The 24,298-nt window shown below is 47.9% G+C and overlaps 1 protein-coding gene across 3 annotated transcripts; it reads right to left on the bottom strand.

Annotated features, from left to right (window-relative positions):
• Positions 1–17,009: 17,009 nt before the first annotated feature.
• Positions 17,010–22,032, bottom strand: Mycn (MYCN proto-oncogene, bHLH transcription factor). 3 transcript variants are annotated; one of them, XM_076833835.2, is made up of 3 exons: positions 19,942–20,569; positions 19,787–19,863; positions 17,010–17,597 (listed from the first exon to the last, which is right to left on the bottom strand). In XM_076833835.2, the coding sequence occupies exons 1-3, from the start codon at positions 20,567–20,569 to the stop codon at positions 17,010–17,012; spliced, it is 1,293 nt and encodes a 430-aa protein (XP_076689950.2). The 3 variants fall into 3 exon arrangements, with proteins under 3 accessions (XP_076689950.2, XP_076689951.1, XP_076689949.2); XM_076833836.1 differs by lacking the exons at positions 19,787–19,863; positions 19,942–20,569 and adding an exon at positions 21,876–22,032 and having other exon boundaries at positions 17,010–17,614; XM_076833834.2 differs by having other exon boundaries at positions 17,010–17,614; positions 19,792–20,569.
• Positions 22,033–24,298: the final 2,266 nt, after the last annotated feature.

The following is a 24,298-nucleotide window of genomic DNA, read 5'->3' as shown; positions in this document are numbered from 1 at the left end:
CCACAAGTGAAGCCATGTAGGAGGCAGGTGCTGGCCATGCCTGTTCAGGTTGATCCTGAGATGTCTTAGCCAAACTGACTAGTTTTTTTTGCTTTTTTTTTTTTTTATTATAAAAATAATTGCTAATATTTAGTGTGACTGTTGCCACCATATCAACTTGTTTCCTCACAATAAGCCAAAGAACTAAATGCACATTTGTCCCTATTTCCACAGTGGATACCGAGACTTGCAAACAGGCCAGCACAAAGAGTAGCATCGAAAATACACACCAGAAATGTCTAATCTGAGGGCTGGCACCAAAGCATGGGGAACAGTGTCAAGGTCCATCCCCCAGTGAGAGCTGCTCAGGACACAGTCACCCCCGAAAAGTGTCACAGAGCCTCATTGCAGAGGGAACCTGGACAAAACCTGGAAGGGATCATTCTTCCTTCAGTTGCCCAAAGCTCGGTCCTTGTCCCCATACCAATCCAATAACAAGGACACGGTTTTGAGAAAAAGGAGAAACACAGGGGACTCCTGTCTCAGAGCCTGTGATTCTGCCCTTGGGTGATTCAGAGGCTACATTGCCCAGCGTCCTCTGTCTGGAGTGGTCATTCACTTGTTAATTTGGGAGACAGTCGTTTCTGAGATCTCCTGCTACCATCCCCAAGGTCTAGATTACTTCATTCCTGTGGTGGGTGTGTGCTCAGGGAGTTACTCTGCCTGAGATGGGGAAGAAAGGTAATCCTGTTTCCCCTGAGATTGGGGAGGGAGAGAGATTACAGAGAGAAGAAGAGAAAGAAACATGTCCATTTAAAAATTAAGTTGCTGTGGCAGAGCAGCAAGGGTCATAGTCAAAGCATAAAGTGGACATGGTTACACTTCTACCCAGCAAATTATTGACCCTGGCTCAAGGAGCTCACAGTCACTGGAGCACTCAGCCAGGTGGGCTCTCAGGATTGAGAGTGTGAGCTGTCCCTGGGCTCCGTATAAGAGACCACTGGGCCGACAGAGCTTCCTCTTGTACTTGGCCAGAACCTACCTTCAGCTGGTATGACCTTTACATCTGCCTGGCCCCCTATTTGGACCTCTGTGTATTTGCCTGTTATAGACACTTCTATCCACCTATCCTCCAATTGCACGTGTCCCCCAGGAGCCAAGGGATGCGCCTCCTAGATGCAGATGAAGCTGGTGATGAGCCAAGGAAGATGAAGGTGGGGGGGGCTGTGTTGCTACAGCCCGACGAGTGTTGGGGTGGTCTCTATTCCCTGATAGCAATGACACATGTGAAGAGACCAGAAGAGATTCCTTTTCCCAAGAGTAGTACTCGGGTGTCTAAATGGAGCCACCAGGGAAATGGCCATGCTAGAGACCCCCAGTAACTAGCTGAGGTTCTGGTCTAGAGAGGAAGCAGGAGTTTTATTTGAATAAGTTGAGTATAAGAGCTAAGAATGCGGGACTTCTTTCTCTCTCTCTCTCTCTCTCTCTCTCTCTCTCTCTCTCTCTCTCTCTCTTTCTTTCTTTCTTTTCTAAAAATCAGAGTGGGGCTGGGGATGTGGCTCAAGCGGTAGCGCGCTTGCCTGGCATGCGTGCGGCCCGGGTTTGATCCTTAGCACCACATATAAAGAAAGATGTTGTGTCCGCTGAAAACTGAAAAATAAATATTGAAATTCTCTCTCTCTCTCTCTCTCTCTCTCTCTCTCTCTCTCTCTCTCTCTCTCTCCCCCTCTGTCTCTCTCTCTCCCCTCTCTCTCTTAAAAAAAAATAAAAATAAAAATCAGAGTGGTCCGTGGAGATCATTGTTCCTAGCCTTAGGCTCACATTGTCTGCACTTGGGGAGTATAACATCTCAGATTCATCCAAAGAAAATCTGATTTAATAGGTCTGAGATGTGCCTGGGCATTAGGATTTTCTGGAATCATGTCAACATTTTTTTTTCTTTAATTTTGAGGCAGGCTCTTGCTAAGTTGCCCAGGCTGTCCTCACCTTTTTTGATCCTCCTGCCTCAGACTCCCAAGTCACTGGTATTATAGGTGTGTGCCACCATGCCTGGCTATGTGAAGCACTTTTAAGTATACAATTCAGTGATACGTAAATATATTTGCAATTTTGTGCAACCATCATCACTATGTATGGCCAGCGTTTTTGTAAAATCCTAAACGGAAACCCATCAAACAATAACTCATTGTGACCTTCTTTCCCGGGACCGTGGTAACCACTATTACACTGTCTCTATGAATTTGCCTGTTATAGACACTTCTATCCACCTCATCTAAAAAGAAGGATACATTGTCCTTTCTGCCTGGCTTATTTCTGTCAGCACAATGTTTTCAAGGTTCACCCATGTTATGGGATATGTCCAGATTTTTTTCCTTTTTTTTAAGGCTGAAGAGTACTCTGTTGAATGGGTAGACTAACATTTGTTTATACACTCATCCACTGATAGACATTTGGGCTATTTCCAAATTTTAGCTAGTGAGAATAAAGCTGCTTTGAACATTTATGTACAAGTATCTGTTTGAGCCCCTGCTTTCAATCCTTTGGGTATTCATCTAGAAATGGAATCGCTGGGTCATACGGCAATTCTGTGTTTAACGTGCTTGAGGATTGGCAGTATTGATTTTACATCTGCTGCACTGTTTTACATTTCTATTTGCCTTGCATCAAATCCTCACCAACACTTTCTATTTCATTTTTTATTTGTTTGTTTGTTTTTATAATAAAGAGTGGTATCTCATTTTTTATTTTTTTTTATAATGCTTTCAATTTTCATTGAGGTTGAGCAAATTTTCCTAGGCTTATCGGCCATTTGCAGGTCTTCTTTCTTGAAGTGCCTATTTTGTCCACTTTTGAATTGGGTGATTGGCTTGTGGGGGGTGCTGGGATTGTTAAGTTACCAAGATGTTACCCACATCCAGCCAGGGATGAGAGCCTCTAGAAAGCAACACAGCACTGGCTTCCAGGTCCACCGCATCAGCCCGTTCACGACAGTAGAGCTGAGGCCAGGAACGGAGATGCATAGTGCAGCTCAGAGCCCACCTAGCATGTCCAGGAACCACAGAACTCTCACAGTTCCTCGGGACTGATGAGGGCAGAGTAGGGGAGCCCTCTCTTTCTCCTCATTCCCTCAGTATTTTATATGCTCCTACCTAAAACTAATTTGTGTCTGAAACCCCTGCTTCATGCCAATCTCCAAATCTACACTTATCCCCAATCAACGAGTTCCAGGAAACCACAGGTTCAGCGTCCTTCTCATCTTTGAGGAATTCCACAGGAGAAGGGGCGTGCGTACCAACAGAAGGGTGGGTGGATGTGCACTGTATTTTTTTTTTTTTTTTAATGTTTCAAGATAGAAGCTGGTAGCAATTATTCTCTGTGGGTATTTTTTTTCCTTGAAAGAGTAGGAAATGGAGTTGGGAAGGAAAACATGGCTTAATTTAATCTTTTTACCAAAGCCTTCACAGTGTTTTCACGGCTATAAAGTACATACTGGGCTGCAGGTGGTAGAACTTTTCTCGTAGGTGGTTTCTGGGGAAAGCCACTTACACTGCAGCACCCGAGCTCTGGAAAGATGGGCACTGCCCTTCCACCTGCCTCCTTGCAGGAAAGGAACAGGCTTGCTCCCTTCCCCGTGGCTCACTGAACTGCAGCTCAGTAATAACACGGCAAATGAGTCCAGCTTAGAGGATCTTTGCCAACTTGAAATGATTTTCCATTGTGCCATGAAGTAGTGTTTAGAATAGAGAACCTTGAACCGAAGTTCAAATGCCACGTCCACCCATCTCCAGGTGTAAGTCTTGGTTTCTCTTCACCTGTGATCTGGGCACAATAATACCAACCTTCTTAGGTTACTACAAAGCTTTGGAAACTATGCAGAGCTATGGAAGCTTAATGGACTAAGGGAATAAGGAGCAAAAATACACCCTATTTGTTGTGAGTGTGAATAAGGAGGACAGAGGTACAGGAAGTTTCCTGAGGTTAAACTAATGCCACCATCTTCCCTTTATAGCTTTCCTTTTTTCCATATATATATATTTGTTATTTTTAATTGTCATGACAACAGAATGTATTTTTTTTTTTAATTTTATTTTTCAGTTCTTGGCGGACACAACATCTTTGTATGTGGTGCTGAGGATCGAACCCGGGCCGCATGCATGCCAGGCAAGCACACTACCACTTGAGCCACATCCCCAGCCCCAACAGAATGTATTTTGACATATCATACATACATGGAGTATAACTTTCCATTTTTACGGTTGAACATGATGTGGAATTACACTGGCCGTGTTTTCCTATATGAACATAAGAAAGTTATGTCCAATTCATTCTACTGTCTTTCCCATTTCCATCATTCCCCCCTTTAAGGTTTTTTCTTCAGTTTGTTTCAAATACATTGTGTGAGCCTTGATAGATCCAGAGATCAACTAAGATCCTATGTCTTGTCCAAGAGTTCCATAGGAAAAGGTACACATTGTAACTACAGTAACTACAATCTGCGTTGTTGGCTACCTTAGAATATCAATTCCATTATCTCTGTTTTAAAGATGGTGACTCTGAGGCTCAGGTGGTCACGTGGCAAACATGTGACCTAATCATAAACACTCAAAGTCAAACCTGAGATGCCTCACTCAAACCCCAAGGAGGCACCAAGAGGCTCAATGAATTCCAACAGGTGGATCACGGAAGGCTTTGTGGAAGAGACTGTCTCTGAGCAGAGCCACAGAAAATGGGTACTATTGAGAAAGAAGCTGATGGTGACCAGAGAGCTTCCAGACAGAGAGACCAGAAGGAGAAGCAGCACAGGGGCTGGGGAGCATCTGAATCCTCAACTGTATTGTGTATCAGCTCACTCACAGCTGCTATACTTCCTAATATTTTGCTATAGTTCTTGTTTACTTGTTAAAGAGTCTTTTTTTTTTTTTGGTACCAGGAATTGAATCGAGTGGCACTTAAAAACTGAGCCACATCCTCGCCTTGCTGAGGCTGGCTTTGAACTTTTGATCCTCTTGGGTCAGTTTCCCAAGCCACTAGGATTACAGGCGTGCGCCACCATGCCTGGCTTAGCACTAACATTCTAATGCTCCCCAACTAAAGGGAGACAAAAAAACGATTAAATGTATTCAGCTTGTGTCCATATAAAATCTCAGGGTCACCTAGCTTAGAGGGGACTGTTGTCTTTTTTTGCTGGTGTATGTTATCTAAAATGAGTCAATTTGGGGATATCAGGCAACACTTAGATCTAAGAAAAACCAGTTGTTTTGAAAGCTACAGGTTCCTCATTTCTTCTGACCTGTAGTGCTACCAATATCCTATAAGTCCTCTCTGTTGGAATAGGCAAAGTCTTCCCCTCTGATGTAGGCAGACGCGTCTCCACCAGGGCAGCGGCATTGTGGTGAGGAGTGCAGCTGGATTGCAACCCCCTTCTTGGCAGCCCCCTTGGAGGGTGCCCCTGGAGCAGGGCACACCTAGAAAGCTGTATTGGCAGCCTCAGAGTTCCCAGAAAAACTGAAATGCTCCTTAAATATTTGATATTTATATTCTGGATTCTTTAAGCAAGGTGGGTGCAGTGGTGCACGCCTGTAATCCCAGCAGCTTGGGAGGCTGAGGCAGGAGAATCACAAGTTCAGAGCCAGTCTTAGTAACTTAGTGAGTCACTAAGCAACTCAGTAAGAGCCTGTCTCTAAATAAAATATAAAATAGGGCTGCAGATGTGGCTCAGTGGTTGAATGACCCTGAGTTCAATCCCCAGTAACAAAAAATAAAATAAAAAAGAATATTGGTGCTAGAAGGAAACATCCAGATTTGTAGGATGCTTCTGTTACAAGAACTTAGCCTCTTCACTTGGGCCTGAAAAATATCCAATAGGTAAGAACAGGTTAAAACTTTGACATCTCCTCCTCCATTTTGAACCTATCTCCTTTGCTCAGAGTCAGGAACTTGAACTGCAGGAACAGTAGGTCTGATTTTTAAACATCCAGTTATGAACCAAAATTACCCATTACCCATTACCCATCAACAAAACCAACTTTCTTTTCTTTTTAGATACTGGGGATTTAACCCAGGGGCACTTAACCACTGAGTCACATCCCCAGCAGCACCCTGCCCACCCCCACCCCCACCTTTTTTTTTTGCACTTTACTTAGAGACAAGTTCTCCCTGAGTTCCTTAGGGCCTAGAAAAGTTGCTGAGGCTGATTTTAAATTCAAATCCTCCTGCCTCAGCCTCTGGAGCCCCTGGTATTACAGGCGCACACCACCACTTTAACAGCAACTTTCTTACCACCAGTTCGGACTGCCTGGACTGCCTGCCCTCCAAACAACCCTGAGATAACCATCAACTGGGCCACAGTTTGATCAAGACTGATTGGCTGTGCATACCTCTGGTGCCCTTTGTCTGTACAATCTGGAAGCTCATGTCAGTACCCTGAAGGGCTGGAGACTCGGGTCCCCTTTTACTTCCCAGTAGAGCCCTATCTATGGATTAAAGTCCTTCCTTCTGTCACCATCACTTTTGCCATTTTGTGTTTGGGGAAATTGACCAGACCTGATTTGTTGAGACCCGCAGAATAGACCCTCTGGCCTAGGACTCTGGTAATAGTTCCTCTATGCATGTTAGAGATAGTAATAATCAGAAGTCTTAAGATTATTGGAACTAGGGGCTGGGAATGTGGCTCAAGTGGTAGCGCGCTCGCCTGGCATGCGTGCGGCCCAGGTTCGATCCTCAGCACCATATACAAACCAAGATGTAGTGCCCGCCAAAAACTAAAAAATAAATATTGAAAAACTCTCTCTCTTAAAAAAAAAAAAAAAAAAAAAGATTATTGGAACTAGAAAGGACCTCAGATGTAAAACAATCCAAAATTGTCTTTTAATAGGTAGATATAGAAAAACATATTCAAACATTCATTCATCACTTGCTACTTGGCAACTGTGTATAAGCCCATTCCAGAGAATTCAGATTATACAGAGATAATAGAGTCCTTTACTTCTAAGAAGAGATAAACTCAAATATAATTACTTATAATACATAAGAAAATCAAGCTAGGACCTTCCAAAGATAAAAAACAAATGGGCATATTCATGTGTATGTGAAAAAATCTAGAAAGATATACACAAAAATTTCAATAGTTGCTATCTCTGAAAGGTAGGTTGCTAGTGATACTTTTCTTTCTTCTTTATGTTTTTCTTCACTGTCATTATTTTTCATAATAACCATGGTAACAAGGGAGGGAGTTACTTTTAGTTTTGTAGACACAAAGGGGCGCAGAAAAAGCACTAGGTGAAGAGATGAGAAGTAAAGAGCAAGACTTCCACAGAAGGGAGTCAAAGATTTTGTGGAAAAAGTGTCCCTGGAAGCCAGGTGGACAAAGGGCCCCTGCGTTGGGATGTGGAACAGCATCAGGCAAGGTTGGAGGTTGGAGGAAACTCTGTGTGGTGGCTTCCCTGAGCCAGCCCCCCACATGCCCACACCTGGAGTCTCCTCACCGTGTCTGGGAGGGCTTCCCTTGGAAAGTAGACACAATGGTCCCTTGATACAGATGCCATTGAGCACCATCCAGAATAACGTAGCCTAGACAAAATCCTTCTACGTAGCGGCAAATGCTCCTAAAGCCACAGGACCCTCGTCATGTTTCTCTGCATTTCAGGCACTTTGGCCGGTTCCCCATGCCTGGAGATGATCCCCAGGCCCAGCCTTCCTGTCTTGCCTGCCGTCTCTGGATGAGCTTGTTCTCTGAAAGTGCCTGTGGCTCCTGCACCCCCATCCGCACTGCCCTTCCACCCTTCCCACCGGGCCAGTCCTTATCCACTCCAGGCCCTCCTGCCTCTTGTTCCTCCTGTGGGAAGGCTGTCTGTACCCTCATCCCACTTCCCCACCATGTCCTCCCCAAGTGACGGGCAGAGCCATGGCAGTGGGGTTCTCCTCCCTCTCTTCCTCCACCTCATCTGCTCCACCTCTCTAGCAGGGCTGAAGGGAAGGTCACGGAGCTTTGTATCTCACTGTCAATCCCCACCAAAGCGCCTTCTAAGGGGTGGTGTGACATGGCTCAGAAGAGTATGGGGAGCCTGCATCCATAAAGGTGGCCATTTTATTTAATTAATTTATTTATTTATTTATAACAGAGATTGATGGATCCCAATGGCCCTTGGCCACTGAGCCATATCCTAGTCCTTTTTATTTTTGAGATAGGGTCTCTCTAAGTTGCTTTGGGCCTCATGAAGCTACTGAGGCTGGCTTTGAACTTGTGATCTTCCTGCCTCAGCCTCTGGAGCCGCTGGAATCACAGATGGGCACCACCATGCCCTGGTAAATGTGGTCATGTTAAATTCAATAAATCTAAATAAAATTGCATTTCTACTTCTGCAGAGGGTTGGTGATTGTGCAGGGGGCTGTCATTTTTGTGGACAGGTGGGTAGTCGGGTGCTTGGAGCTCCATACCTGTGAAGGATGTAAACCACCCCTACCCATAGATAGACAAACAGACTGTAGTGGTTTCTGGGAGAATGTCCTCCCCCAAAAGTGGGGCCCATCTACATTTTGTTTTGTTTTGTGTGGAGGCGGGGAGGGTGCTGGGGATTGAACCCAAGGCCTTGGGCATGCAAGGCAAGCACTCCACCAACTGAGCTATGTTCCCATTCCCCATCTGCATTTTGAAGACTCCCTAGAACTGCTCTCAGTCCCAAGCTCATCCCTTTGTCCCTTTCCTTAATAATATGCACATGTCATTAACATGACAGATCCCATCCCCTTCAGGAGGCCCAGGGGCTGGGAATCCTCTTCTGGAATCAGATCCCTCAAATAAGGATTCTCAGGTATATAAGCTGTTGCTAATGGGAGTCAACTGCAGGTCCCCCCTCCCCAAAGCTAAATGCATGTAAACACCTCTTTAAAGTCCCCTAAAAGGTCTCTTTGACTTTCCATCCTGTTCCTTTTGTGAAGGAATACACCTTCAAATCCTGAAGAACGCTACCCTCCATCCCAGCAAGCACATGCCCAGATGGTCTCACATTGCCAATCACAGGGAAAAACGGGGGGGGGGGGGGAGCGGGGGAATGTGCTTGTGGCAATATCAACCTAGTGTCTTCACCCCAGAAAAAGAAGGTCCAAACCCACGTTCAGGTGCCTGAACTTGCAGGTCCTCTGATGAAATGGGGCCTAGCTTCCCCCAGAATCTGGGGGAGGATTTTATTCCATGGACTTCTGGCTTCTCCCCAGGCAAGGCCACCCCTAGATTGCTTCAGAAAGGACATTACCCTTACAGTCTGGGATTGCTTAATTTGAAATTGCTTCTTTTGGCCTCTTGCAGAGACCTGGAGAATGAAGGCTAGACTGAGCCACATTCCTATTGCTATTATTACCTTTTGAAGGCAGGTTAGTGGGACATTGGTCCCTGGCATTTCTGTAGGACTTGCCACCTTCCTTGAGTCCTGAAAAGGAAAACAGAGATTCCTTTCTTTTTTACAGTCTCTGGATGGCTTCTAGATCTCATGCCCCAACACCAAGTTTTCTTCCAAGTTCTGCAGGCTTGGGTAGGATCCCGTTGTTTTATGCAGGTTGGCTGAACCTTCAACTCAGCAGTGCTGGGGACCCCTTGGAGGACTGTAGGGTAGGAGTTTCAGCCTGGGTCTCCAGGCCTACCCTAGGTGGCCTCCTACAGCTGCATATACTGCAATGTGGAAAAGCAAACAAGGACAGGCAGGAAGAAGGGGGCCCTCTCTTCGAAGCTGTCAGTGGGTGAGTGCTTCCCAGGACCCAGGACATTCAGTTTTAAAACCCGGAGAGTTGCAGACAAACTAGGACAAGTCAGTCATCCTAGGAAAAGAGGGAAAAAGAAACGGCATCCCTGAAGAAGACTTCTGCCCCTCAAATGAAAACACGACATGTCGGCCACCAACATCTAAGATTTTCTAGTGGTTTCCATTCCAATTAGCCAGACCTTAGCATCCCCTGCCTCCAGCAAAGCCAGGGCCCAATTTGCACTTGAGCTAAATGCTGCTTTTTTTTTTTTTTTTTCCATTATGTTCACCTTGTGGTTTATCACAGTGGGCTACAAAAAGTCTCCCCTTGGCTGCCCAGCCAGCAGAGCCAGCGGCCACTAGCGAGGTGGCAGCCTCCACCCCAGTCTGCTGAAGATAATGGAGGCGCAAGCTTCAGGGACAAATTGACATGTGCACATTTATTACCCAGAGGAATTGAGAAGTGAGGTAACACTCCAGAAGAAATAACCTCCCAGAAGTGTCAAATGAAATGTATTCACAGCCATCCCGGAAGTTTAAGGTTAAAGACATCCAAGAAAACCTCCAAGTTCATTATTTTAATGAGGCATTTGGGGGAGGGGAGCTTTCCTTCAATCAGATTATAAAATATTAGTTCAGCAAATTCAAAAGAAGGACTAACTCAGGACGGGGAAGATTTATTTTCAAACCCAAATGCAATTAAACCATTTACAATAGTAAACTCAGACCTCAGCCCTGCCTTCCTCTCCAACAAAAATGCACCGACCATAGCTTAGGCGGTTTCAAATCTCTAGTCTCAGTTTAAATTCCCTCTCCTTTCTGGCTTTGTGCCAAAGAAAAGTGGCTAACCCAACCCAAGCAAAAACTCAAGGTGTTAGATGTCTGTTACCATATTCTGTTTTCATTTGAGTAACCAAATTAAACATTGAATTAATCATAATTTTCTCTAGTTCCAGACAAGACAAACCTGCGTACCCAGCTCCTTTGCACAAATAGAGTCTCTCTCTAGCTGGCTTTGAACAATCATTAGCTCTTTTCATTGGTAGACATTATTTAACAAACCTGGAGCAAATATTAGGAGCAAAGCCCCGTTCTAGGTATAGTCTGGGCATTCAGAGGTGTGCCTACTGTCTTGAAAGAAGTTTTATTTTCTGGGAAACTCACATAAGGATGAATCCAGAAAGCAAACCGTGGAGAAGAAAATGTTGGACAAGGATTGGATATGACAATATCAACGACAGTAAATGTTCATAAAATTAGACTTCCTAATTGCCAAAGCACTGTCACATCCCTCATGCACTTTCTGCCATTTTTTTTTCCTCATAAGACCCTTGTGAGATGATTCCTGTTTAAAGATGAAGACAGTGAGACCCAGAGAGAAGTGATTTCCCCTGGGCAATGGAGCTGACCCCTGACAGAGCTTAGCTATGCCCCCAAGCTGCCAACCAGAAGTTGACCTACTGTGGACATCAGCAGCAATCTCGAAGGTTCTAGCCATCCCTAAACATCAGTGACTCTCAGTCTCAATGCTGAAAGGCAGCCTTAAAGCTCACCAGTTCTAGTTCATTCCATTTACAGATGAGAAAACTGTACCACCAAAATTTGTTTTCCTATCTCAAGGATGAAAATAGTGAGTAACGGAGCTAAGACCCAAGCCCAGGGCTTCTTCTCCCAAACGACGTGTGTCTTTTACCCAGTCAGCTTTGAACATCATTTTGTCCAGTGGGCAGATTGATTTTTTTTTTTTTTTTTTTTGTACTGGGGATTGAATTCAAAGGCTCAAGGGCACTTGCCCACTGAGCCACAACCCAGCCCTATTTTGTATTTTATTTAGAGACAGGGTCTCACTGAGTTGTTCAGTGCCTCGCCATTGCTGAGGCTGGCTTTGAACTCACGATCCTGATCCTTCTGCTTCAGCCTCCTGAGCCACTGAGATTACAAGCATGCCCCACCACGCCAGGTTGCAGATTGATATTTTTTCCTTCTTCAGAAAGATGGTGGAAGGTAGCCTGAGACGCAAAACGAGAAGGTACAAAATCAATTAAGATCAGACAGAGGCTTGCAAAGGAGTTCACTTGTTTCTCCTGCCTCTCCCCAAAAGCCTGCTGAAAATCTCAGGTCTGCTAAAAGGCAGAAGAAAGTCAATTTTGTATTGCCTCTTTGGAGCGCATCCCCCTGCAAATCACCTGTATTTATCCTGGGAGCTCGGGCTGTGTGTTCTCCAAATGTGCATTGTACCATAGGTCCGTGGGCTCCTACCATAAAAAGGCTCTGTTACTTGTAGTCAAAGGTTTCAGGATGAATGTCTTGTAGCATGATACGTCAATATCAAAAGAGATCAGGTAACCCTGGTCAGTGGCCTATGAAGAGATTTCCTTTACAAGTAAGGAAAACTAATAAACCATTGTAGAAAGCATAGATGTCCTTTGGCACTCAAATTCCTAGGCTCCTTCTTAAAACAGGCTTCAAAGCTCACATTCATTTGTTTCCAAGGTACCTGTTTTTTAGGTTTTGTCAGGTCTCTTTTGAGGAACAAAAGTCTGTAAAGTTCTTGTTAAGCTCAAGCTTGTGAGTTTGTTTTACTGGTACTTTTTTTTTTTTTTTTTAAAGGTTCTTTGCCCCAGTAACATATGGAGGAAACAGAGAAGAAAAATCCTATTGACATCAAATCGGATTACGAAGCAGACTTAAATCACACCCATTGTATACCAGGCATGATTCTGTGTGCTGTCTGTAAATTTATGGAGTGATCCCAGGAACAATTCTGTGAGGGAGATGGTGTCATCAAACTCCTGTCCCAGGGGCAGAACTGCCCAACCCAGAGCTCTTGAGAGTGGGTCCTGCATTCAAAGTCAGACAACCCAACCGCAGGCTCATACTCCTACCCACCACGCTCGCTTGCTTCTCCTCAAGAGGATAGATGAAAAGCTGGTGAGAAACACTTGCCAATGTCAGAGGGAGATGGGGGAGGAAGAGCTCAGCAGAGCTCAGCCCTGTGCTCCCTGAACCAGGGACATGCCCAGCCACATCCCCCTCCCCCCAATTCCACTGTCCTGCTTACCATTCTTATCTTTCATAGCACTCACTGCCATATTGGGTATGACTTGATTTATTTGCTTATTATGTTTATTAGCGTTGTTACTCCCTTCTAGATTATAAATTATAAGAAAGCAGGGATTTGGGGCAGTTTGTTCTCTTTTGTCCACTGATGTCTCCCAAGTCCCTGGAACTCTGCCTGACACACGCTAGCTCCTAAATAAACATTTGTTTGCATGGAGAGAAAAGGCTCACTAGCAGACAGGGTGTGCTTTCTAGGAAACCAGAGATTAGCTAGATGGCTTCTAGGCCTTTTCCAAATCGGACATGCTCTGAGTCTAAAAATAACCCAAATTAGGATTTTCAAAACAAAACCAACATAAGGATTAATGGAACTCAGACTCTTGAGACCTAATTCCTTGACCTATAAACCAGAATACGGCCAACTGAAGGAGCGAGGGAGCTCTAGAGCAGTAGGCAGAGTGGGAGGCCCTACAACCATGGTCACCATGAGTGCAGATGGTCTGTGACCTGAGGCAAGTGTCTGAGTGACCTCAGGTCAGTAGTGGACCAGCAATGCAAGGCTGAGGGCCAGCTTCCTCCAGCAGAGAGCTCCGGACTCAGCCATGGGACCCTCAAAGGCTCAGTGTACCACACCCCAGCCCCTCCTGTCTCCCCTCCCTGCCTTCTGAGCAGGCTCCAGACTTTCTCTCCCAGACCACGGGCTTCCTGAAGAGGAGCCTCCATGGGCATCTCCTCTGTGCTCCCTGGAGGGTCTCTGTCTAATGTCTGATCTACGTGTTCCCCTGCATGTGTCATTCTGAGAGCTTGTGAACCGGGCTTGGCAGGAGATATACTGACAATGGAAATTGCTGCCTTCTCCTTCCTCCACTACCCTCCATTCTGCTGGCATCTGCCAAGACCCTGTCATCTGTCAGTCATTGGGTTAGGGCTCAGAACCAGAGGTGGATAAAAGCATACCTGCATCCAGTGACCCCTTCATTTAGGGGTCCAGGAGACAAGGAGGGCAGCTCTTGGTGTCCAGGGGACAATGTAGAACAGAGGCAGAGGGACCAAGAGCTGGAAACATGGAGAAGGCTGGGAAAGTTCGCCTGGGTGTTACCAGGAAGGCTTCCTGAGGGAGATGACATTGGTTTTGTGGTCCAAGGTGGAAACCGCTTTCAATCAACAGAAACCAGATCACCTAAGAGGGAATGTGACCAAACAAGTAAGAGGCAGAGGTAGCAACTAAGCCTGGTGTGCCTGTAATGAAGAGCGTGTGTGGAGGAGACAGAGCTGGTGAGCCAAGGTGCAGGCAGTGTCCAGGCCAGGGTGAAGGGTCTGTAAGTGCCAGGGAACTATTGGAAGATTTTGCGCAATCGCTTATATTAAGTGATTAATGTGGAAGTGTGACGTGTGTAGATGGCGGAGTCAAGGGAGTCGGAAGCTACCGTGGGAGGCTACCTGGAGAAGGCCAGTGCGTGACCAGAGCATAGGACTGGTCACAAGGAGCCCCGGATGCCGGTGCTGGGTTCTGCCTCTCATTCCAGGTTGCAATGCAGCCATTCCAGGAGATGAACTCCACACCCCATCTCCACTCTCTGATCTATAGGTCTTAACTGATGCAGTTTCTCAGTCTCACAACTGATTGCAAAGAGGGTTTCTCATGGTATTAAAATGACCTCGTTTTCTGTGACTACAATGACTTTATAGACAAATGCAGAGCTAAATCAAGCAACATTTCCCTTAGTTGGGTCAGGAAAGGCAAATATATGAGTTTTCATATTTTTATTTTAGTTGTTGATAAACCTTTATTTTTTATTAATATATGGTGCTGAGAATCGAACCCAGTGCCTCACACATTCAAGGCATGTGCTCTACCAGTGAGCCACAACCCCAGCCGGAGTTTTCATATTTTTAGTATGTATTTATGATCCACCTAATTCAAGATTTTTTGCTCTATAACATAAAGAACATATAAAAGGCGGCTAAGCTGACAACGGAAAACAAGACATCATAACATTTAGGAAAGAAAGCAAGCTTGGGCGTCAGACATGTAAGACAGCAAGAAACTTGGCCCTGAGCTTCCCAGCAGGCAAAGCAAAAGCAGAGCATGCTAAGAATTTGTAGTTAAATGGCTCATTTCTGGAACACTTCTTTCTTTCTTCTTCCATGGCTAGATTTCTCTCATCTGACATACTTAGGTTAGTTTCTTGGGGACCACAAATAGTGAAATTCAGATTATTGATCTGGGCTTCAAGTATTTCAGGTGCTAAATTAATTTAAAGTCATTTCATTTTCTTTTGGTTCAGGGATACACAAATGAGGTACAGAGGCTGAGTGATCTGGGATCTGTAAAATGCAAATGAACAGGAAATTCTTTTAAATAATTCAAAAACAAGAGTTTTTTAGTATGGGGATGCAGACTCCTAGGGACCTTAAAGAGCACTTTGCCTGGTTTTCAACATGGTCAGACCATCTGGAAGGTTCATGCAGCTGTCAACTGACCCCACAGCTTTGGGGCCCGTGGCTGTAAACCAGGCAAGCAAAGCTGTCCAGTCCATGGGCCTCTCTGTATTTTTGTAAAGAAAAAAAATTTTTTTCCACTTCAGAGCTAAAAACTTGCAGTGAGTGAAACCTGCCACCCAAAAGAGAAGTGGATCCACAGGTTTCCTTTCCACAAGCCGGGGTTTTGCCTCCCTTGGGCAAACTCTCAGAAACTTCCCAATGGGGAGCTATGTGCCTGTCAACCCATGGGTCCTAGCTTTCCTCCAGAGCAGGCAAGTTAATCCTGTTTCCACAGGGCAGTCAATTAGCCAAAACACCACCAGATGATAGGAATGGGAAGTAGAGAACTTACTACCCATGCAGGGGGTACTTGATCTTCCAGGTGCAGCTGCCCTAGGTTTTGGTGAATCAGATGGAGTTCACTGAAGGGAGGGGCCAACTCTTACTCAGCTACAAAGCTTAGTCTAGAATTTTTTACTGCCCCTAGGGCAGGTTTAAGAATGAAATCTTGGAAAACTATCTTCCACATCAGAATTTAAAACAATTTGCCCATGGAATATTACTACCTATGCTATATATACAGGTCACATTGACTGATTTTTGTCTCTTTTACTTATAAAGGGTGGGTATCTAATGTCCCAGCTGAATCTCATGAAGGGCTGACTAAAAGTGCTTGTCACCTGTTGAGTACCACTGCTTCTCTGCCAGTTTGTATAATCTTGGAGAATTACCTCAATCTCCAAATCCAGTCTTCTCCACCAACTGGAGACAAGGACCCCTCCTCCCACAGCAGGATTGCCCAAATGTGAGCATTTGAACTAGTTTATTAAGGAATAACATTTGAATTGCATCATTTAATTGCTATTTATTTTCATAAACATGAGGTATTTCAAAGTGCTATAAGATGCAGCACTAAATATATACATTTTGAAGAAATTAAACACAGAACTTTGCATTTACCCAGTTCTATGCACCAAACATGAACAAATACATTAACAGGAAGAAACAGGCTAGGAAAAGGCATATATATATAGTAAATTTCTTTACAAAAGTTTCTTAGTTCAAAAAGTGATAAAGTAATATCTACTCAAAACTTTCACAACTCATTTTCATACGAAAATATAAGTATCAAATTTAGTTATGTATCAGCATTATACTAAAGTATACAGGCAGTGTAAGAATTAGTACAGTACATAACAGAGATTAACAATATATTTGTATACAAAACATGCTCCTCAAACATTGAGGTATTATTACAGTACTTAGGTGTGAACTTCCAGTCTAATACTGGCCGCAAAAGCCACCTCTCATTACCCAGGACGTATACAAAAGGCGGGTGTGTCAATGGTATTTACAGAAATGTTCCCCAGGGGCATCAAATGGCAAGCCCCTTACATGGCATCTGCTGGAACTTAAGCACCATTGTAAAAAGAAGGAATGACTCTCGGTTGTTTGAAAACTTGGAAGGAACAAGGTGACTTCCACAGCCCCAGAGGCTCCCAACTGTCATGAACTTCCACGGCTGTCACAGAAGTGAGGTGCAGGAAACTGCAAAGCCCCCAGCACCCCATTACTTGGGCTCTCCGAGGTCCTGGTAGAACCCCCACATGTCCTGCCCCCCACCCAGATCCAAATGACAGGGGACCGATTTGAAAGTAAACCAACATTCTTAATGTCAACACAATGTTTGTTTAAAAAAAAAAAAAAAAATCAAAATGTGCAAAGTGGCAGTGACTGTCCATTTGAGAAGGTTTAGCAAGTCCGAGCGAGTTCGATTTTCTTTAGCAACTGCTGCTGTCTTGCCTGCAATTTCTCCTTTTCCAGCAGAAGCTGGTGCTCCTCGGCCTGGAGGGAGTGGACGTACTCGGTGGCTTTTTTCAAAATGACCACCTTGGCGGCCTTCTCATTCTTCACCAGCTCCGGCACGTGGTCCCTGAGCGTGAGGAAGCTGGATCGCAGGTCATTGCGGCGCTGGCGCTCTAGGATGTTGTGGTTGCGGCGACGCTCGCTGTCCTCGGAGTCTGAGTTTCGAGGGCTCAAGCTCTTGGCCTTTGGTGGGATGACGCTCTTGAGGGGACGGGGGGACACCTCACTCTTGATCTTCTTCTGGGGTGGCGCATCCTCACTCTCCACATAGGGAGAGGGTGCGGCATAGTTGTGCTGCTGGTGGATGGGGACACAGCGTTTGAGGATCAGCTCACTGGACTGAGCCCTCCCCAGGCCCAGGGCTGCGTTCTTGGGGCGCACGGTGATGGTGAACGTGGTGACAGCCTTGCTGTTGGAGGAGGATCGGCGTTTCTCCACAGTGACCACATCGATTTCCTCTTCTTCATCTTCCTCCTCATCATCCTCGTCATCTTTGATTAAAGAATGGAGGAACATTCATGTGAGACAGAATGAACAGACTTCTATGTTTGTGTCTAAGTCCCTTAGGGCAGTCTACAGCAGGGTCTGCTATTATTGTGGACAGAATGTACTTATTTTGTCTCTTTAAATATGGAAATAACTTTTCCTTCCCCAGACCCCTAGGGTACTATCAATTTCCTTTCAAGATTTTTGCAGGTGGGACTGAAGGTGGAGCTCAGTTGTAGAAAACTCGCCAGCATGTGCAAGGCCCTGGGCTCCACCCCCAGCACCAAAACAAAAACAAAAACAAAAAAACTAGCAGATGGCAGAAATACAAAGAATCTGAGCCTGAGGTCCAACAGAATCCTGGCTCCAAGGTACACTAACTGCAAGATCTTGGGCAAGGTACCGAACCTGTCTAAGCCTCAGTTTGTTAGCTCTGCAATGGGGATAATATTACAGCACCTTTGAATTTGGCAAAGAATATGTAGACTTAGCCCAGAGCTGGACTTAGCAGACAGATGCTCAGTAATGGGAGCTTTTAGCATAATCGCCAGGCAATCTGCCCCCTGGACTCATGCACATTTCCATCTTTGCATTTCAGGAGTCTCATTTGTCAAAACACATGGCTAAGTTTCTGATTTTCCCTCCTTAAACTGGAGGAACACTTTAATTAAGAAAAATAACTTTAGTTCCACAAATGAGTTTCTTACAGTAGGCAGTTTTGCTTCTAGCAAGATCCAATCTTAACTACAGAGCCGTAACCCACAGAAGCTACACACCCCTGAACGGCAGCAGTTCCTAAGTCACCAACAATAACAGCAACAACAAAACGTGTAGCAGCTTGTGTGGGTTTTCCCTCCTCTCCTCATTTACTACCATGCTAGGATAGAAAATTATTGTTTAAAATGCAAGCATGAAAATCAAAACACATCTTCTGCTTGATCTGATGGGGACCGGAAAGCTGAACAATTGTGGGATTTGTTCTAAAGCTGAAATGGGAGGCTGTTCCAGTCTGTGGGTCCCTTTAAGCCAGTGTTTTGGTTTTCTGCCAAGAAGACAGCTGTTGGAAGGAAATGCTTCCTCACCAAAAGCTGTCAAGGCACAGACATTAAAGGGACAGAGCCCTTTCAAACTGCAGGCTTATCACCAAGTTCCCTTCCAGGAGCCTCAGAAGGATAGGTTCCCAGCCCTGAAGGAAACTTAGGCTTTTTATCCATCTGCATTGTGAAAACACTGGTTCTCAAAGTCCAAGAAGTCTCCAAGGACAAGGGCTATTCTAGTATTGGGGTGGAGTTCTGTACCTCCAGAGCTCAAGGCAAAAGCAAGTTGTTTTTTTTTTAAACCCTTCTCATCCATTTAAGATATAAATACTCACAAAAGAACTAATCTCTGAGTCCTACGGGGATGTTTGCATTCCTGGAGGGGCTGTAAGTGCCCACCCTCACCTTCAAGAGCTCAGGGTAACAAAACACAACCCAGGTCTCCAATGAAGCTCGGTATTCCGGCTAGGAGACAAAACTGGGTCCAGTTTTCACTACACAATGGAAAGAGGAGTCCTCTTGAGAATGTGCACAGCCGCTGCTGCACTTGCTGCCAGCTGTTGAAGGGGAGGGAGGGCACCCCGTCACCCCGAGCCTCTCAGATCCTTGGCCCGGCTGCTGGCCAGACACACCGCCGCCTGCTGGCCACGCACCAGGAGCAAATAGCCCACCACCCACGGAGGGCCGGGGGAGGGGGAAGACCAACGTTCAGGAAAAAAAGAAAACCAGTGCCCGCCATCTGTACAGTCTCCTAACTTTTTGTGCCCTAAATAAGATCTTGTATAGCCCTTGTGTCTTTTTGGGGAGTCTTTCCCCCGTCTGACCTGGGACTGAGTCCCTTTCCACCTTGGCGCTAACAAGTTTCTGCCCTGGCAAAGAACCCAGCAGCCCTTTAACCCCTACCCGAGTTGGCCACCAACTTTTCCCAGGGTGGGAACAACTTCAGGGAGGTGAAGTTGGGAAGAGGCACTTGCTACCCCAGCAGCTGTCTGTCTTCGACCCTAAGAGACGCTGGTGGGAATCCAGGACCTATGGACCACCAGCGCTGCTGCTCCCCAGAGTTAAAACACCAAAGCTGACAAAGGGACCGCAACCCTCAGCTCCAGGGCCCCAGGGCGGCAGCCAGACCGGGACACAGGCTTTACCTGAGTCGCTCAGGGTGTCCTCTCCGGAGGTACTGAGGGCCTTGTGGTCACCGCCGTTGGCAGGGCGGCCGCCTAAGCGCGGAGGGGCGGCCACCGCGGCACTGGCTGGGGCTGCTGCTCCAGCAACCGCAGCGCCCAGGGCAGGGGAACCAGCCGGGGCGACCGGCACAGGCGCTGGATCCCGTTTGTTCACCGGGAAGGGGAAGACGACGGCGGGATCCACGCACTCGGCGGCCGGGTGGGCAAGCTCCGCGGGTAAGGCAGCTCCGGCGCGACCGGCTCCGGCCGTCCCGCTGTGCCCGCGGCCCGCAGGGCTGCCAGCTCCCGCTCCCGGGGTGGCGGGACCCGCGGCCGGCGGCCCGCGGCCGTGCTGCAGCTTCTCGCTCACCGCGCGCTCCAGCTTCTCCCGAGCCGAGAAGCCGCTCCACATGCAGTCCTGGAGGATGACCGGGTTGGGGGTGAGGCCGCCCAACCCCCCCAGGCCGAATGCGTCCTCCTCGGCGGGGTTGCCCCACAGGTCGGCCTCGGGCAGCAGCATTTCGGTGGCCCAGTCGGAGGGCTCCGGACTCTGCTCCGAGAACGCACGGCTGGGCGACAGGGGGGGCGTAGGCAGCAGCTCAAACTTCTTCCAGATGTCCTCCCCCGGGGGGGTCGAGTCGGGGCCGCCGAAGTAGAAGTCATCTTCGTCCGGGTAGAAGCAAGGCTGCAGAGAGTCAAACTCGAGGTCTGGGTTCTTGTAGATCATCCCCGGCATGGTGGACGCGGTGCAGCTCGGCATCGGCTCGCCTCCTCGCCGGCGACTAAGCGCTTCTTTCCGCTCTGCTCTTTTTAATACCGGGGGTGCTTCCTTCCCGTGGGGTATGCGAAGGGCGGGGGCCGGCGCCAATCTCCAACGCTGCGACCAAGGACACACCAGGAGAGAATGGGCAAGTGTAGACTGGGGGACAGGAGTAGGCACCCCCTCTAGCCCAGTCACCCAACCTCCCTGGCCAGCCCCCCCTCTCTGCCCAGAGCTCCCGAAGGTGGAGGAAGTTCTGCTTCTCGTTCTCTCCCTCCCTCCTTTTGTGTACAAGCTGTCTACGACAAGAGGTGGGAGGGGGCATGCAGATGCAGGGGGTGGCGTGGCTCTGCAACTTTGCAAACTGCCATTTCATTCACACAAGGCACTGTCTGGGGGAGGGGGCCGTTCAAGCTACAGAATCCTAGCTCTTTACTAGCACGCCAACAAACCCCACTTGCACCATCGTAGGGCCAGCTGCTCGAAGGAAGTCCCGGCTCTGCAACCCGGCTGCCGGGCATAGGATTTCGAGTACCCTCCCTCAATCCCCTCTTTGTAAAAATGCAACCTTGGGAGTGCAAATCATAGCAGGGGATTTAGGAAACTTTGCAAATGGAAAGAGCCTTTCTCTAGACAGAGACCAATAAGAGGCACCCAAATCCATAAACCTCACCCCTCCTCATTTGAGCCGATGCCCTTTGGCATTCACCCGTCGCAGGGGTATCCCTGCCAATAGCTTATTTTGAAGCTATTCAGCCCCTCCCCCTCCTTCCAAACCCCCAGCAACGACCTCTTCCTGGGAAGGGGGCGGCTGAACCCCATCCTGGGAATGGTGCTGGGGCGGCGGCGCGGGGAGGGTAGCAGGGAGAGCGCGTCTCCTCTAAGCTGGAGCGGTCGTGACCCAGATTACCACCGCGGCAGCCTCGCCCCGACTAACCCCCTTTCCTTCCTCCGATGGCACCATTTGGAGAAGAGCCCCGGCTTGGGGTGGGGACGCACCGGCTCCTCGTCAGCTCAAACATAAGACAAATCTTCTAGAGCAGGGCGAATTTCTTTTCGCTGAAGCCATTACTCTTTCCTTGCAAAGGCTGTAAAAGGATTAGGGCGGGTCTCCTCCAGCCCGGGTGTCTACCGGGCTGAACTGGCTTTTCAGGGAAAACCCCAAGATGGTTTTGTTTCGGAAGCATAAACAGTCCCCCGGGCACATTCGGACGCCTGGTGCGCGAGCCGCGATCCCGTCCAGGGCTTGCCTGGCCGCGGCGCTCGCCGCCCCGGCGCCTGGCAGTTTGCAAGCCCCGCTCCTTACCTCCGGTCGACTGCCGGGGATCCGGAGGCGATTCTGCGCTGGGGTCTCCGAGTGGGCTGTGGGGGTGGGGGGGTCCTAGGGCGGCTGCAGTCTGTGAGCGCTTGCGCCCAGCTAGCGCTCGCTCGGCTCCAACCCAGTTCCCAGGAGCCCCCCGCATCCACCCAGCGCGTCCAGACAGATGACTGTCACTGGCTGCGCTTTGAAGCTCGGGAGATATTATTAACTGAAAAATCTGACACACCCGGGGGGCGGGGAGAGAAGGGGGCTGTGGCGCAGACAAGGGGGAGGGAGAAAGGCAGAGGAAAGCGGCTTTACCCCGCCCTCTTGATTTCCATAAAAATCAGGGGAGGCGCCAAGGCTTTCGCGCCAAAAGCCACTTGCTTTTCTTCTTTGCAGTGGAGGTTGCAAAGCTGGGAAGCCCGGGATGTTCTCCTCCCGCCCTTTTGGACCCCCGGGCTTGCACCCGGTGCACTCCGTGAACCAGCTGCGCGCCGAGCGGTGCAATGCAGCAACCACCAAGTGGGCTGGCAATTGCTTGACATTAAAAAATATATATATATTTTTTTTTTTTTCTGAAGGGCTCTAGGGTATAGGTTAGGGAGGGGGAACCGAGGCTTCTAACCCAGTGCCCGCTTAAGCTGCATTTGTGTGCAGCTAAGCTCGAGGCCACCGTTGAGCAAGATCTTGCTCGTGTGTGATCTGCGAGAAAGGCTACGAGGGTGCAAAATGGGAAGGCGCGGACGCGCCCATTTAAGAACAGACCGAAGGCTGTTTCTAGTCTCAAATGGAAAGGAGGAGAGGGGCGCCCCCCTTGTTTGAAAATAAATAAGTGCGGGCTACCAGGGTGGCGCCGCGGTGATTTCTTCGGCCGAAAGCGACACCTCGCGGAGACCCAGCAGAAAGCGGAGCCGCCCAGTGTCGACTGGGGGCCAGAGCGGGCGGCCCCGCAACTCTCCGCTGCCCTGGCCACAGTTGGCAGGTCCTCATCACTGATCGCGTTCCGGCCCCGGTGACCAAGGGGATGGACGTCCGTCCCTTGCAGTCATCCCCACCTCTCCCGAGGAACTTTTTCAAGCCATCGTTTTCCGAAATGATGGGCAGTGGGTGCGTTTCACAGAGAAGGAACTGTCGTCACACCTCCCGGCTCAAGTCTTGAGTCTAAACTGTCAGAGGCACAAAGGAAAGCTGCTGTTAGGACTCCCTTCTTTGTGCCTCAGTTTCCTCGGTTGTGAGGTGGAGTGAGCAGCGGCGCCTACTCATTGGCTGTTTTGAGAAATGAGTTACAAAAGAGCTTAGAACAGTGTCCAGTCCATGCATGTGTTGGCTATTATTATTATCAGAGCACGATAATTCTTCCGGGGAAATTAACCCGCTGTGGAACCCTGTTTGTGCCGTGGGGCCCCACCCCCGCAAATCCTCACTCGATTCTGGGAAGGGTTGTCTCTGGTCCCAAACTCCCCAGGAACGAACCCGGTCTCCAGCAGCCCCTTTCACAACCAAATACACAGCGAGTGGAATTTTGTCTTCAAAAACATTCCTGAGGCTTGTTTGGGGGAGGGGAACCTGGCCTCTAAGATTGGGATGGGCAGGCTTCCCCATTCCCCATTTGCCCGACAACTGGAAATGCCACCCCACCCCCTTCGCCTCTACCTTCAGCTAGTTGAGGGTGAGAATGCAGAGGGTCTGGGAGCAACCCATAAAATGCTTAGTATTAGCATTTGTGAAGGCATTCCAGCTGACCCTGGGTGCCTCCTTAATTCTGGGAGAGAGGCAGATTCCAAGGGCTCCAAGAAGTAGTTCAGGAAGGAAGATGAGCCCGGCTTCTACCGCACCTTTCTTATTATTTCCCTCACATATGTAAAACACATCACTCTTCCAAGCCAAGCCCTCCTGCTGTATTCTCTCCCTCCCTGCGTCCTGGCTTTTCCAATGGAAAAAAGCAAGGCAGCTCTGACCTTCCAGGGGTAGTTGTGTTTAACTGAAATATTTGTTTAATGTCCTCCTTCCTGGGAGACAGGTGCAGTCGGCCTTCTTAATCTGTGAGTTCCTGGGGCAGAAGAATCCTCGGGACACAGTAAGGCACCTGTATACAGTAGGTGCTCTAGGATATTGTTAAGGCACAGAGCACAGAATGAGACCTTCTAAGACAGCCAGATCTTCCAAGGCAGTTTGTGTTTATTAAGGACAGAAGGGGATGGTAACAAATGTGACAACAGAATCTCTTTCAGACTCTCAAAAACAGCCTCAGAAAGTGTACTGGAAGCTACCTGTCCCACCTTCCTACCAAAATGGCACAGTGGGTGGTGAAAATAGGCCAACCTGGGCCTGGCTGGTGCATGTAAAAGTCCTCTCTTGCCACACTCCACCACATCGGTAACGCACCCTCTGTGGTAGCACAAGTATAGCAGGGAAAGAGAGGATAA

Source organism: Callospermophilus lateralis, chromosome 14 (assembly GCF_048772815.1).
Source record: "Callospermophilus lateralis isolate mCalLat2 chromosome 14, mCalLat2.hap1, whole genome shotgun sequence".
Classification (NCBI taxonomy): domain Eukaryota; kingdom Metazoa; phylum Chordata; class Mammalia; order Rodentia; family Sciuridae; genus Callospermophilus; species Callospermophilus lateralis.
This window is presented reverse-complemented; position numbering and strand designations above follow the sequence as displayed.

Coding starts and splice junctions, on each gene's coding strand:
- Mycn (XM_076833834.2), bottom strand. CDS start 20,569: ATGCCGAGCTGCACCGCGTCCACCATGCCGGGGATGATCTACAAGAAC. Junction 17,615..19,791: donor GGACACCCTGAGCGACTCAG/GTAAAGCCTGTG, acceptor CTTTAATCAAAG/ATGACGAGGATGATGAGGAG.